General features: G+C 44.5%; 2 protein-coding genes across 7 annotated transcripts in view; one reads left to right on the forward strand and one right to left on the reverse strand.

Annotated features, from left to right (window-relative positions):
• smarcc2 (SWI/SNF related BAF chromatin remodeling complex subunit C2) overlaps positions 1-10,750 on the forward strand; it is an 18,893-nt gene extending 8,143 nt beyond the window's left edge. The window contains exons 13-25 of one of the 6 annotated variants that reach the window (XM_076267870.1): positions 82-153; positions 1,231-1,344; positions 1,468-1,621; positions 1,929-2,045; positions 2,199-2,261; positions 3,304-3,559; positions 4,049-4,210; positions 4,972-5,036; positions 5,316-5,433; positions 5,911-6,077; positions 6,486-6,620; positions 7,395-7,716; positions 8,101-10,750. In XM_076267870.1, coding sequence (XP_076123985.1) covers positions 82-153; positions 1,231-1,344; positions 1,468-1,621; positions 1,929-2,045; positions 2,199-2,261; positions 3,304-3,559; positions 4,049-4,210; positions 4,972-5,036; positions 5,316-5,433; positions 5,911-6,077; positions 6,486-6,620; positions 7,395-7,716; positions 8,101-8,159 — 1,804 coding nt within the window. In that variant the 3' untranslated portion in view covers positions 8,160-10,750. The remainder of the gene's footprint in view (positions 1-81; positions 154-1,230; positions 1,345-1,467; positions 1,622-1,928; positions 2,046-2,198; positions 2,262-3,303; positions 3,560-4,048; positions 4,211-4,971; positions 5,037-5,315; positions 5,434-5,910; positions 6,078-6,485; positions 6,621-7,394; positions 7,717-8,100) is intronic. The other 5 variants (XM_076267872.1, XM_076267873.1, XM_076267871.1 and 2 more) reach the window with 5 other exon arrangements.
• A 645-nt stretch (positions 10,751-11,395) lies between these two features.
• Positions 11,396-14,268, reverse strand: tsfm (Ts translation elongation factor, mitochondrial). Its single transcript, XM_076267578.1, has 6 exons — positions 14,129-14,268; positions 13,705-13,857; positions 13,359-13,487; positions 13,092-13,214; positions 12,752-12,833; positions 11,396-12,539 (listed from the first exon to the last, which is right to left on the reverse strand). The coding sequence occupies exons 1-6, from the start codon at positions 14,195-14,197 to the stop codon at positions 12,154-12,156; spliced, it is 942 nt and encodes a 313-aa protein (XP_076123693.1). The 5' UTR covers positions 14,198-14,268; the 3' UTR covers positions 11,396-12,153.
• Between the last annotated feature and the right edge of the window lie 1,467 nt (positions 14,269-15,735).

Consider the following 15,735-nt stretch of genomic DNA (forward strand, 5'->3'; position numbering starts at 1 on the left):
ATTGTGACTGACATTTGGCCATTATAATGGAATTTTAATTCTCTCTCTCTCTCTCTCTATCTATCTTCCTGTCACTCTCAGTGTTCATGCCATAGAGCGTAGAGCTCTCCCGGAATTTTTTAATGGCAAAAACAAATCCAAGACTCCTGAAATGTGAGTAAAAACAATACACACATCACACTCATCATCACAGACACACATACTCACAGGCCTATAGATCACACATCACACTCATGGTCACGGACACACATACTCACAGGTCACAATACACACATCACACTAATCGTCACGGACACACATACTCACAGGCAGTGGTAGTGTAGTGGTTAACGTATATAAAACAAGGGGGCAGTGGTAGTGTAGTGGTTAAGGGGCTGGGCTAGTATGCAGTAGCCTGAAAAGTTGTGGGTTCAATTCCCAGCTTCTCTCATATCCTAGAGCAAGGCACTTAATGCTGAGTTGCTCTGGGGAGAATGGTCCTTGTAATATAACTGACATATAAGCTCACTTTGGCTAAAAGCATCTGCTAAGTGAAAACATGTTGATACAAAATATAAGTATATATACTCTTTTGATCCCGTGAGGGAAATTTGGTCTCTGCATTTATCCCAATCCGTGAATTAGTGAAACACACTCAGCACACAGTGAACAGACAGTGAGGTGAAGCACACACTATCCCAGCGCAGTGAGCTGCCTGCATCAACCGCGGCACTCTGGGAGCAGTGAGGGGTTAGGTGCCTTGGTCAAGTGCACTTCAGCCGTGCCTACTGGTCGGGGCTCGAACCGGCAACCCTCCGGTTACAGGTCCGAAGTGCTAACCAGTAGGCCACAGCTGCCCCAATGACACAGCTATACTTCCTCTTCACCAAACTTCCATAAACCTGTGCAATATACAGTACACATATTACATGTATATATATATTAGTTATATAGAATGCCTATTTATACTTAACACACTCTATTTATCTCTGTAGACATGTCATCTGGAAAACCTGTATTTATCCAACTATACACTGTACATTATTAATCCTTATTGTATATACAACCGTACTCTACCTGCACTTGCTATTTAATGCTTCTTTGCACTTCTGGTTGGATGTCAACTGCATTTCATTGGCTCTGTACCTGTACTCTGCTAAATGGCAATGAAGTTGAATCGAATCTAATCTAACTGTTATCCCTTCTTTTTTATCTTTCTCTCTAACCTCTCTTCATCTGCCACTACTCCAGTTACCTGGCATATCGTAACTTCATGATAGACACATATCGACTGAACCCCCAGGAGTATTTGACCTCTACTGCGTGCCGTAGGAATCTGGCTGGAGATGTGTGCGCCATCATGAGGTAAGGAGGAAGAACTGCAGGTGATTTCAGTCCCTCGGCTTACTGAGATTAGGGTGTAATGATGTGTGTGTGTGTGTGTGTGTGTGTGTGTGTGTGTGTGTGTGTGTGTGTGTGTGTGTGTAGGGTCCATGCCTTTCTGGAGCAGTGGGGCCTGATTAACTACCAGGTGGACTCTGAGAGCAGGCCTACCCCCATGGGTCCCCCTCCCACCTCCCACTTCCAGGTGCTGGCTGACACCCCATCCAGCCTGATACCACTGCAGCCCAAGACGACACAGGTACTCTCACACACACACACACACACACACACACACACACACACACACACACACACACACACTCACACACACACACATACACACACACACACACACATACCGTTACATACATATGCACAACATGTACAGTATGTATACATGTACAGTGCATATGAACACATCTACACACATGCATACACACATGAATGCAGACATGAAATAGACAGTTATACAGTCATGCTCCTTTCCTTTACTTTCTCCCTCTCTCTCTCCCTCTCTCTCTCTCCCTCTCTTTCTCTCTCTCTCTTTCTCTCTCTCTCTGTTCCAGCAGTCTGCCACCACCCAGCAGCTGTTGTCCTTCCCAGAGAAGGTAAAGGACAAGCCCGCTGATTTGCAGAACTTTGGCCTGAGGACCGACATCTACAAGAAGACTGGCCCCAATAAAGTAAGTGACTGGGGGGTGTGAGCCTCCACACTTAAAGCCATATATGGAATACAATATGATAATGATTAGGAGGATGTAGAGGTCTCATGGATTGAATGATGATGATTTTGGACATGGATATCATAATTGATTCTTGATGGGGTTTTTTCTCAGAATAAGAATCCAGCAAGTGCCACACGAGATTGGACAGAGCAGGAAACACTGCTACTCCTGGAGGTAACACACACAGACACACACACACACACTCATACAGATAATCACTTATTAACACACACACACACACACACACACACACACACACACACACACACACACACACACACACACACACACACACACACACACACACACACACACTCATACACACACACACACACACACACACACACACACACACACACACACAGATAATCACTTATTAACACACACACACACACACACACACACACACATACACACACTCATACACACACACACATACACTCACACACACACACTCATACAGATAATCACTTATTAACACACACGCGAACACTCACACATGCATACACACATACACACACTCACTTATACAGATACAGTTAAGAACAAAATTATTCATACCCCTGGCAAATATTGATTTCATGTTGATTTTCTCTTGACCAATATGTTTGTTCTGACTGAAAATGACACTGCCAGATGCCAAAAGGTTGTAAGACAATGTGGTAGAAACATGGAATCAAAAAAATTATCGTTTTTATCTTTTTTTAACATTTTTATGAAAAATGGAAAGTCCAAAATGATTCATACCCTTTTTAAATAATCAATGGAAACATCTTTATTTGCATTAACAACTCTCAAAATGGTTCTTATAATATCTACCAAGCCTCCATGTCTCCACAATGATTCTAGACCACACCTTTTTAACAGCAATCCGGGTTTTCAGTCAGGAACGATTATTTGCCATCACTCTGGCCTTGTGCTCACTTTTTTGACGGATTGAGGTCTGGACTCTGGCTCTGCCACTCTAAAATGTTGACATTGTTCTCAGTTAACCATTTCTTCCCTTGTTTGGCTGTATGTTTTGGATCATTGTGTGGTTTAATGGTCCAATGATGCCCATTGGGGCAGGTCTCTCGGCAGACTGCCTGATCTTTTCCACCAAAAATCTCAATGTAGCCCCTTGTTTTAGTGTTACCGTTTACTTTGAGAAGTAAGGCCCAGGTGGAGCCTCACGTCTTTCTCATGAGCTGCTGTGTGTGCCCTGCTCTGCTCTCAGGGACTGGAGATGTACAAGGACGACTGGAACAAGGTGTCGGAGCACGTGGGCAGCCGCACGCAGGACGAGTGCATCCTGCACTTCCTGCGTCTGCCCATTGAGGACCCGTACCTGGAGGAGGGCGCCCCCTTGGGGCCGCTGGCCTACCAGCCCGTGCCCTTCAGCCAATCAGGAAACCCTGTCATGAGCACCGTCGCCTTCCTCGCCTCCGTGGTGGACCCGCGGGTGGCCTCGGCCGCCGCCAAGTCAGCACTCGGTATGGCCACACACACACACACACACACACACACACACATACTCTCTCACACACACACATACTCTCACACACACACACACACACATACACACATACTCTCTCACACACACACACACACACACACACATTCACACACACACACACCCACACACACACACACATACTCACACACACACATACACACACACATGTACAGTATATCACACACACACTCATGCACACACGCACAGACAGTAAATCACACACACACACTCATACACACAGGTACATACAGTATATCACACACACACACACACACACACACTCACACACTCACACACACTCATGCAGTAGACATGACCTTTCCCACTGACACAGATTGCTATCTTGTTTAAACTGCCTTTTCTTACTGCTAGCTTTGTTTGTGATGATATGTTTCCCTCATCCATGTTCTCTGCACATCATCCTCACATACTGTGTCATCTCCCACCTCTCCCATGGCCTCCTCAGAGGAGTTCTCCCGCATGAAGGAGGAGGTGCCGGCGGCTCTGGTGGAGGCCCACGTGCGCAGGGTGGAGGAGGCGGCACGGAGCAGCGGCCGACCCGACCCGCTCTACGGCTTGGAGGGCAGTGGCATCGCCGGCACGGGCCTAGAGGACGCCGACAAACCAGGTCAGTGGGCAAGGACCGCCGCGGGTCCACACGCTACTATTGTCCTCATTATTATTAAATCACATTAGTAGCACAATATCATATTTCTATTATTGATCATTACTTTATAGTACTACACTGCAGAAAACTGCTTATCTAATAAAATCTAACCAAGATTATTAGTCTTATATCAAGATAAAAATAACTAGTTTGTTTTGTTTTCAGTATAAAGAGACTTACCTAGCGCTCTCTCGTGAAATCATTTGACTTAATTTAAGAAAAGTTTGACTTATTTTAAGGCATCTCATCCTGAAAACAAGCAAATTTTTCTGCCAGTGCGTTAAGCAAATTTGTCCTAAAAACAAGCAAATTTGTCTGCCAGTGCGTTAAGCAAATTTGTCCTAAAAACAAGCAAATTTGTCTGCCAGTGCGTTAAGTAAATTTGTCTTGATAAGACTCCTTAAAATAAGTCAAAGTCTTCTTAAATTAACTCAAAATGATCTTTTGAGAGAGCACTAGGTAAGTCTTTTCATACTGAAAACAATACCAAATAGATTTTTTGATCTTCTTATAAGATTAATAACACTTGGTTAGATTTCATTTTTTGCAGTGTAGTACTGTTGTACTAGCAAGACACGAAGAGAAACAGCAGGAGAGAAAGATGATGATGATGAGGAGGATGAGGATGATAAAGATGATGACAGTGTTGACAATGATGAGGATGATGATGGTGATGAAGACGACGATGACAATGGTGTTAATGTGTGATGTGTGTATTTCAGCAGAGGAGACCAGTGAGGAGAGTAAAGGGGAAAGCCAGCCCAGTGAAGACAAGAAGGAAAACAAGGTGTGTGTGTGTGTGTGTGTGTGTGTGTGTCAGGGTTGTGCACAATTCGAATTGCAATTCTGCTTCCTGTTTGCTACCTCAATTGAAATGCAAGTTAAATTCAAGAATTGAGTTGGAATTTAGGAGCCAGTTTCAATTCAATTCTGGAATTTTGCACAAGCCTGGTGTGTGTGTGTGTGTGTGTGTGTGTGTGTGTGTGTATCTACCTTATCTTTCTTAATCCGTGTGTGTATCCGTTTATCAGTGTGTGTATACCACTGTCTGTTTGTGACTCTGCAGGAGAGTAAGGAAGAGATGGTGGAAGAGGAGGAGAAAGGAGACAGTGCCAAAAAAGAGGAGGAGAGAGCGAGGGATGGAGAGGCCGAGAGAGAGACGGAGAAACCAGACTCAGAAATGGGTAAGAAATCTCTAATGTACTGATAGAACTTACACATTTATGCACCCAGTTCCACTTCACACAGCTTTGGAACTTCACTTACAGAACAATGAGATACATTTTAGTACATTGGAGAACTATAAGATATACATACTGTGCATTTGTACATCGTGGAATTGTGAGATATATGTTTGTACATTGTAGTCTTGGGTACTACTGTACTGACGCAGTGCAAATACTAGATGGGCACTTGGATAGCCAGGCTAATGCCTAATGCAACATTAGCAACATTAGCGAAAGTGAAAGTCAATATGGATCTGCCAGAATCTACAAAGTGAATGCCCTTCTTCCTTAGCCAATGCTACAAAATCAAGCCAGTAGTTTTTAGCATAATTCTGCTTACAGACACACAGATAAAAGAGACGGCTCAAAAACGTCTTTGTGCCGGAAAAGCCCAAGTGCATGCGCACGGATGCTAACACCCCTGTGGTTTTTGAGCAGGTGAAGGTGACAAAGAGCGAGAGAATAAGAACCTGCTGGACGAGGGCCAAAAGGACGGAGAGAGCGATGGAGAGAGGAAAGCGAAAGTGGAGAGAGATGTGGGGGAGGGCAACCTGGCCACTGCTGCTGCTTCCGCCCTGGCGGCTGCTGCTGTCAAGGCCAAGGTGTGTGTGTGTGTGTTTGTGTGTGAGTGTGTGTGAGAGAGAGGTATGTGTGTATTTGACAGAGATGTGTGTTTGAGTGTGTGTGAGAGAGATACATGTGTGTGTGTGTGCGTGTGTGTGTGAGTGTGTGTGAGAGAGAGGTACTGTATGTATGTGTGTATTTGACAGAGATGTGTGTGTGTGTGTGTGTGTGTGTGTGTGTGTGTGTGTGTGTGTGTGTGTGTGTGTGTGTGTGTGTGTAAGTGTGTTTTTCGGAAATGGCCCCAAATAAAATGGTGGCCTTGTTGTTTAGCCCTGCTAAGTGTGTGTGTAACTGGTATGGATCTCTCTCTCTCTCCCTCTCTCTCCCTCTCTCTCTCTCTCTCTCTCTCTCTCTCTCTCTCTCCCTCTCTCCTGTGGTGAGTGCAGCACCTGGCGGCCGTAGAGGAGCGGAAGATCAAGTCTCTGGTGGCCCTGCTGGTGGAGACGCAGATGAAGAAGCTGGAGATCAAGCTGAGGCACTTTGAGGAGCTGGAGACCATCATGGACCGCGAGAGAGAGGCGGTGAGGGAGTGTGTGGCTCTCTGTGTGTGTGTGTGTGTGTGTGTGTGTGTGTTTTTAGGTGAAACAAGAAGACCTTTTTACACATGGTAGGTTTAAATACAGCACCCAAGGATTTTGATGGTGTGGAAGATTTCTACACGGCTGTTGTGACGAGAGAGAGAGATTTGAGGTGTTTAAGACATTGACACAAGTATCGTAAACGTGCTAATTACCAACCATTTCGTTCGAAAATTCCAAAACAACGATGTTTTTTAATACTTCAAAATAACGTTTGCTAAATGAACCTTACATTTTTCAGTAGCCATAGGTGTGTAGATTTGAACAAAATCTAGTTTGGTTCTTACCGGGTCTTTTACTGCCTGAAATATCCGATTTTGTTTACCACGCTCGGAGTTTAGTGTTGGGCTGGTGGGTACTTATTCCCAACCTTTCTCACGGCACATCAACGATTAGCCTGAGAATTCTCGTCGTCGCAATTCAAAATTCCACTGGAGCTCCAAGCTGCGATTTGTACACGCAGCCTTACAACACTGTTTACAGCTCTTCGAGTCACGGTAAAATGTAATTTTTGGTACATAGCTAATTTAGATAAACTTATGGTGTGGGTGCTTGCGTTTCTTTAGGAATCCGCCATCTTGGTTTGTATAGAAATGAATATTAAGTGACACATACACGTAAGAGGTTGGACATACGTGACGGTTGGTAATATGTGACGTTGCTATATGTCTGTGTGTTTGTGCGCGTGTGTGGGCGCGCGTGTGTGTGTGTGTGCAGCTGGAGTACCAGCGTCAGCAGCTGCTGGCTGACCGTCAGTCCTTCCACATGGAGCAGCTGAAGTATGCGGAGATGCGAGCGCGCCAGCAACACTTCCAGCAGCTGCAGAGCCAGCAGCACAGCGCCACCCCGTTGCCTAGCAACAACCCCCCTGCCCCGCCGCAGCCCACGGCCAGCACGCCCGCGCCCCCGCCGCCCCCCGTGCCCAGCCCGGCGCCCCCCTCCGCCTCCAACGCGCCCAGCGAAGCCCCGACCCCCGGGCCCCCGCAAGCACACGCCCACGCCGTCACAAGCAGCACTCCAGCAGCCGCCGCTATGCACGGTGAGGAAACACACACACACACACACACACACACACACACACACAAACACACACATACTTACACAAACACACACACACACACACACACACACACACACACACACACACACACACACACACATACTTACACAAACACACACACACACACACACACACACACACACAAACACACACACTTACACAAACACACACACACACACTTACACACACACACACACACACACACACACACACACACACACACTCATGCATGCACGCATGTAAACACACACACACACACACAAGGCGATGCAAGTTGTACTGTATGTACTGTGCAGATACTGAGAACATGCAAACACACAAATGGATTTTTTTTACATGTTATATACGTACTTTTTTCCCCAGAGTCCTCCACTCCAGCTGAGCCTGTCCACCCAGCTACTCCCGTGCCTGCTCCACAGTAGGAGGAAGAAAGATGAGAGGAAGAGATAGAGCAGTAAAAGAGACGGAAGAAGACCCACAAAAACCCAAGATGCAGTATTTGGAATGAATTGGGATTAGCTGTTACCTGGAACATACATATATTTACACATACACACACACAGAGAGAGACTCGCAAAATACTTTCTTCACTCACTTGTGCCCCAAGTAAAGCTCCAAAAATGTCTCCAGGTCACATGAACATGCCTACCAAGACACTCGCAAAGACTTAATCTTGATCTGATCTGACTTAAAATGATCTCCAAGCCCCCCACTTAGACCTGCTTAGGTAATGTGTTGCAAATCCCGTCAAACAACGAAACAGAAAGAAAAGAATGTTCACATGTGGGCCTGGTGCTGTTGAGAGCTTCTCAGGTGTAGTACCACCAGGCCAAGCCCCAAACAACCGTGACAAGCAGACAATCAGTGGAGGTGAATGACATCCAACCTCTCACTACAACAGCCAGAACAGAGAGGGAAAGACCCTCACCTACCTACCAGTCATTCAGTGTAAACTACCACCCTTCAGCATGTAAATATCGATCTTTACCTTTTGTGCGTGTGTGTGTGTGTGTTTTAAACTCGACACGCAAATTGTCCTGTCATAGTAGAGATCTGTTTGTTCTTTTACCAGTGTTAGCCTACCAGTATATGCTATAACCACAGCTGGTCTCACGTTCACCTCCAGATGAAGATAAACATCCACTCGTGCTATCCCATCATTCCATTGATGATGCTGACCAGAGCATCTTGGGACTTGTAGTACAACTTGGATGCTTGGAGACCCCAATCCCAAAGTATTGCTAAGGAGATCTTTTCTCATACCAGGAGTATCTTAAGAAGAATGAAGGAAAAAGAAAAACAAAAGAAGAACCAAATTTGCACTTTGAATTCAATTCAATGAAGTTTTATTTATTGATGAAGCGCCTTTGAAAACGAGCGCAGCACAGAAGCCAAGGCCTACCTGCCTACACAGCAGCCCCCAGACACCTGGAAGATGAACGGTTTACAAACTAAAAAAGCATTAAGGTATGTGTGTGTGTGTGTGCGTGTGTATGTTTGTGTGTGTGTGTGTGTGTGTGTGCCTCTTCAGTAACATGATTCCAGTGAAGCACTTAATTATCCCTCCTGCCTGAGATTGATTAATGAAGTATTTGTAGAGGAACTCTCACTACTTGGTTGGCTCTCATCTGATTATGTCCGGACGAGTAACCAAACATCACAGCAAGCCTCCCCCAGAAATAAAGTTAGCACTTAATTGACTCAAATGATGGCTTTAATAAAACTCACTTGTAAAGATGAGGTTAAGCAGAAGAGGTATCTTATTATGTCCTCCGTTGAAATGAGAATGACAGGTACAGTTTGTGTATTATTTTGTGTTTACATTTACAGGTCAAACCACCTGAAACTTTACTAACCGAAGGACTCTTGTTCATGTGTGAATAATCATTATGTTACTCATGTTCTTTCTGTATGTGTACGTGCGTATGTATTTAATAATGTGACTTGTGAAAAAGGGAAGTCTATCACAGTATAGGAACTGTGTGTGAGTGTGTGTGTGTATCCTCAGTAACTGTCAGTTAAAGAATGGTCAGTTATCAACACATAGTGTGGGAAAGGAATGAGAATGAGAGTGTGTGTCAGTGAGTGTGTGTGCATGCAATGGAGAAATTTCTTATATTCATTTCATTTACTGTATTAACATTGGTCTGGTGCCATTCATTGGTTCAAAAAAGCAGAAATAGTAGGGATTGCTTTTTCAAAGACACACACACGCACACTCCAACACACTACACACATGCACACACAGACACACACATACTGTACACACACACACAGTCCTCATGACGGTATTGGTGTTTATTCCACCCTTTTCAGTGGGATAGATCATGGAGTTATCATGTTAAATAGCTAAGTTGGCCAACATGCTGAGCTGGAAATGTAGGTGATGTGCAGAAAGGCCATTGTGCAAATTAATTGATACAAGTTTTTTAGCCATCTGAGAATGGAGTAAGATCTGATCTGATCTTTAAATCCCTATTACAGTGTAATTTGTCTTGTGAAGGTCATTCTTACTGTTCAGCAGTAAATATTCTTTGTTGTTTTGCTGTTGTTTACCTTTTTTTTTGAGTTCTGGAGAAATGGGCCCTGTTTCCATGTTTTGTTTCAATTAATTTGCACCGAGGCACATGTGATTGGACAGCGTGTTGCAGTATCACCAGAGCTGTTGACCAGACTTAGCTAGCCGAGGCAAGCAGGAAGGAGCACCTTAAAGGCCACGCACCCTGGCCAGAGTGGTCAGATATCAGGTGTGTCCGCACTCAATCCGCATCCGACACCCGATATCTCAGACAACTTTCAGAGGTGGTCTTGGCCATGCATGTCCACATTCTTTCAGCAGTGCACATGAATATGTCCAAGGCCACCTCAGTGCCTCCTGGCTCAGTGAGGGCATCAGTGTAGCGTTTGTGAGTTTGCCAGACAACCAGACTGAAGGGGAAAGAATGCGAACTTCCTGAAATGGGGACACAGGGTTGCGTGTTACTACTCTGCTGCTCCATTATGGGGGGGGGGGGGGGGTATCCTAGTGGTCCTGTTTTGTGGAACACACCTACGCGCTCTACATGACTTTTTCTTGTTATTTGTAAGATTTGATTTAGTAGGCTGTTTTTAGTGATGAATCAGTGTTTCTGTTATTGTCCTTTGTTTGTCCATTTTATAATGCCATTACAATGATACTGATGCAGTTCAATGCATGTTCATTCTTGAACATTACGTTTATGTACAAACATCTGATTGAGCTGGAAAAAAAACCCTGAATAAAATGCTGTCAGTACCAGAAATTACTTGTCAACTGGTTGTCAATTGGTTATTATGCAATAGTAATTATAAAGACAATACAGCACTAGCCTGGCTAGCGCCACCACTTCTCAATGAGACATGGTCTGGGAACCAAACGTTCATTTTCTCGTATTTGAAAGAAATGCCCAGATCCGTTTATTGGGTGCCACGGATGTCTATCAAATGCGTCTGTGCATAGCTCATCATCGTCTTGCTTTCCCCCTTGTTCTGTGATTGGTCTCCTATCAGGCGAAAATTTGCTCCATGGTCTCCAGGCTGCCTTAGCAGCGTGAATCAAATCGCGCGCAAGGCAGCATGGGAACACCCAGGCTAATACAGCACACTGCATTTCACATAATGGATATTATGAACACTGCTGTTGTAGTTCAGTGATACGTTTATTTCTTTCTGGTAAACATCAGTGGAACATACCTGATGGTTATACACCAAGACTACTTACAAGGAGACTTTGTGCACATCCCAGGTGCTGAACAAAAAAGTCAAGTTTTTGTGAAAAAAGTTTGCACACTCCTTGGTATTCTTTTTTGAGTTTATTTTGCCAAATGAGAAAATAAAATCAAAAAAGAATCCTAAGGAGTGTGCAAACTTTTTTCATATACACCAAGACTACACAATAATCCCACAAGAAAATATGAAAATCAAAACACATAACCACTGACTGAAATCATTTATTTTATCTGAACATCAAATAAGTGGGTCTGTGGTCAGTAACAGTCAGAAGGCCTTGACTCTGATGATAAAGGGTTAGGTTTGAACTCATAAGGCTTCCACTTGGTTATACAGATTGTTTCTGTAAAGCCATATACTAAGGACCACTGACTCTAGCACAGGTTTGAGCTGCGTTTTATACACACATGCTGTGACCACAGCAATTGAGAGAGCGAATGTTCATGATCTCAACCATTTCATTATGAGAAGTCTCTCTCTGAAGTCTTTTAGTATTTAAAAGCTGAGCTGGTTAAGGAAACACAACGCAGGCCAGATCAGCCCCAGGGTCAGCTCATCTTAGGGGGGAGACATCAATCAGGCGTTTATTCAACTGGCCGTGCGAGGAGCGCAGGCCCTCCTCCCATCAGAGACAGATGAGCCAGAGATATCGACCCCCTCTGAGGCTTCTTATTCGCTTCCCTCTCCACACTGGAAGCGCGCAAAGTCCATCACCTTGGCGTTCTGTTGCCGTAGAAACTGGGCCACAGTGAGGCTCGAGTCCCACAGCAGCGCCTGGGGTAGAAGCCTGGTCTCCGATTGGCCGGTGGGCAGGTCGTCCATGTTACCTAGCGCCACGGGTGCCTCGCCCACCACGTGCTGCGCCAACTTCCTGCCGAGGGTCTCGGAGCCGCTGGAGGCCCCGTCCTGGAACACCACCAGGGCGCCGTACTTCCCCATGGCCACGCCCATCAGAGCCGCCGCCGCCCCTCCGTGGACGTACGAGCCAATCCTCCAATCAGAAGGAACACTCAGGCACACAGCCCGCCTTACTGACATGTTTTCCCCCAACCGACCTGCATACAAGGAGAGACAGAGAGAGTAGGGAGGGAAAAGGACGGACAATAAGGGAAAGCAAGTACAGAGACTCAATTAAAGCCTGGAAACAACTGCATGGTACTGTAAGAGGCATTTCACTGAAGCCAGTGGTACCTAGTAATGTGTGTATAGATGGCAATGGTGTAAAAGGTGTTTGTGTATTTATGATCAATCACAACAGGGTGCTCACCAATGTACAAGGCCATCTGGTCAGCCAATGAGGAACCTCCAGACACACTCAGCTTTGCCAGGTCCTCTGCCTGTAGCGTGCTCTGTACCAGTGTGTTGGAGAGACAGAGAAGAGCCGAGTTATAGCAGTACAGAGATTAAAGTGACCACAACATAAAAATATCAAGTGTTACATATTTACTATTTAAATGGTTACATATGGACTATTTAAATTAGGTCTTTAAACAGACCACTGCAAATGTAATAGCGTTCTTGCAGTTTTTGCTAGTGTTTCTGGCTCCCTTCTAGTGTTTTGTGATGTTTTCAGGTGTGTGCACAGTAAGTGACTTGAGTGGTAATACCTTCATGTAGCCTCCCTGTCCTTTTGCTTTCCTATGGTGGTGTTCCATGGTGGCAAGAGCAACATCCTTCACCAGCTGCTGAAACTTCTCATTTTTTGCCACAAAATCTGTCTCACAATTCACCTGCACACACACACACAAACACACACACACACACACACAAATTACCAAATGTATTTACAACTGTCAGGCATCATCCTACACCAATAAAGACAACTGACTAAACGTTGCAGTGTGTTTGTATGAGATTGTCTGGTTGATACCCACCTCCACCATGACTGCACTGCTGTCCTGCATGAGGAGGCCAACGAGTCCTTCCTTTGCCCGACGGCCTTCCAGTTTATTGGCTTTGCTCCAGCCTTCTTTCTGGGCCTGCTCATTCAGCCAGTTCTCTGCCTGTAACACACGTTATTACACATCATACAACACAGGAATATACAACAACCATAGACATCACAAACCCGAAGGTCATCAAGTATTTGACTCTCACAGATATATCCTAGTAGAGGCCTAGTTATTGAAAAAGTTACTGTTTCTGGAACAAAACGCACAGTCCACGCTCCAATTCACACACTAAAGTCAAAGTGGCTGAAAGGGATGCGCCCAAACTAACCTGTGTGATGTCGTTGTTGAATCTTTCCAGCGCGGCTTTGCAGTTGATGAAGGTGTACCCTGTGCTCTTCCTCAGCTTCATGAGCTGAGCTTTATCTGCGGCTAGACTCGCACAGCCTGTATGGAGACATCTCAGGTGCTGCGGCGTACATAACTGCAGAAGAAGATAGGCCACTGTCAGAGCTCAAACGATATCTCCATACATACATATTTTGACAAATAATACACAAATGATAAAATCTGAAACCAGAGTGGAGTTGCTAAATTTGCATGTCAGTCTACGATCTGTTACACCGATGTAGAGCTATCATCTTGCTAGCTAACTGAGATACACTGACTGACTGACTGATCACAGAACCTTAAGTATTTCCCATAGACTGTATAAATCCAAATAAACAAACACGCGGGGATTCTGTTTGGCTTACCTTGCTGAGTTCGGTTCCGACGATGCGGACATAACTAAATAAACCCATCACAGAGTATTTCACCAGCATTTTGGTGATGTTCGTACTCTTACGAAAGCCGCAAAATCTTAACTAAATGTCATTGAAAAGCACATTGACTACAGGATGCAGTGAGGGTCAATCTTGTTTCTTTGGTGTCGTCCTCACAAAGCTGTCACTTACTCTGCCCTCTGCTGATCTGGAGTTGCCATTGTAGCAAATCGTAGTGCAGCCTTCCTGTCAGCTGCTGTTAGGCTCTCCTTTAGGCTACTTGGCACCACTAAAATGTAGGCTAATATAGATACAAAGACTTGTATAGAAATACCTGTTGCTATTTGTGATTATTAGTTGTTCTGAAATATAGTCAGACTTTGCCGCAACAGTAGTATTTTTAGTTTTGGCCCATTGTCCCATTCATCATAATGGGTTACAGACTTCATGCTTCCTCGGAGATGGTCTTTGGGGACTTAAAAGTAAAACAAACCAAATCGCATAGTTAAATTTATGACACACGTAGACTAGAGTACCTATTTCAGGTGCAACTCACGATCAAGAAAGAAGAAGGCATAAGAAGATGACCTAATGTGACCAATACAACACTTGGCAAAAAAACGTTTGTGTGTGTGTGTGTGTGTGTGTTTGTGTGCCTGAACTGCACAGATGTTCTCTTTCACAGGGACAACACATTTAAACAAACCAGCAAACACGTGCAAGAACACACAAGAACGCACACTCACATACTCGCAAACAGTGTACATATGCTATCATCATACAAACACACACCTAGATTTTATTGATAGCATTGTATAGCCTACTTAAGGGGGGAAATGCATATTTAGAAGATGAAATACTAATCTGGAAGATAATATCCTTGTCCATTGGTTCCCAAAGACTGGGTCGCGGGTGGGTCGCAGGAGATTTTATTTGGGTCGCCAGCACAATTTATGTTGTGAAATAGGCCTAGCTTATACCATTTAACCTGGAAAGCTATCAGTTTTCTATTAGGATATAGTTTGTTTACCACATGACGGCCCTAGAATAGCTCTGAAACTCGGGGTGAACGCGTCGCAGAGGGGGCAGCGTGCATCTCACTTGCAAATGGAAACATTTCTGTGGGGCGCCTGCTATGGACCTCGCAGTTGCAAAATGCAAGGGACATGAATCAGCATGAACATTAACGGACAGCTTCCGTTGACCGATTAAAATCTAGTTACATGCTGTCAACTAAAGCAGACATCCGTATACCGGGCATATTCAATTTGCGTCATAGGCTGATAGTTTCGATTGTAGATACACTCTTTAAAGTTAATAGCAGCCTCCTCACATTCCTTATTATTTCGGATTTAAAATGCACACCAATGCATTATATAAGGCTACAATTTAAATGGACATTTTAAAAGCTATTATTTCCTCTTGTTTTCCACCTCGCAAACTCTATTATATTTTGGCTATTGCGCAAAAGCCTCTTATTCTGAAATGTATTCATTTCACAGTCTTACAACATAGCTTGTCCCAACACCAATACACAGCCTTAGTATAAGGCCTATAAACAAGCAAACGTTTAACATGCGGATTCAACTTTCCAAAGA

The sequence above is a fragment of the Alosa pseudoharengus genome, unplaced genomic scaffold (genome assembly GCF_046254945.1).
Source record: "Alosa pseudoharengus isolate Yale_2024_CS ecotype anadromous, Long Island Sound unplaced genomic scaffold, YU_APseudo_1.1 YU_APseudo_1.1_scf_5, whole genome shotgun sequence".
In the NCBI taxonomy this organism is placed as follows: domain Eukaryota; kingdom Metazoa; phylum Chordata; class Actinopteri; order Clupeiformes; family Clupeidae; genus Alosa; species Alosa pseudoharengus.

Bases quoted from the DNA above. Each gene is read 5' to 3' on its own strand.
- tsfm (XM_076267578.1), bottom strand. From the start codon at position 14,197: ATGCTGGTGAAATACTCTGTGATGGGTTTATTTAGTTATGTCCGCATC. The intron at 13,215-13,358 runs GTGGGTATCAAC...GTGTGTGTGCAG, and splicing joins GCAGTGCAGTCATGGTGGAG to GTGAATTGTGAGACAGATTT. The intron at 12,540-12,751 runs GTGAGCACCCTG...CCTTGTATGCAG, and splicing joins CCAGATGGCCTTGTACATTG to GTCGGTTGGGGGAAAACATG.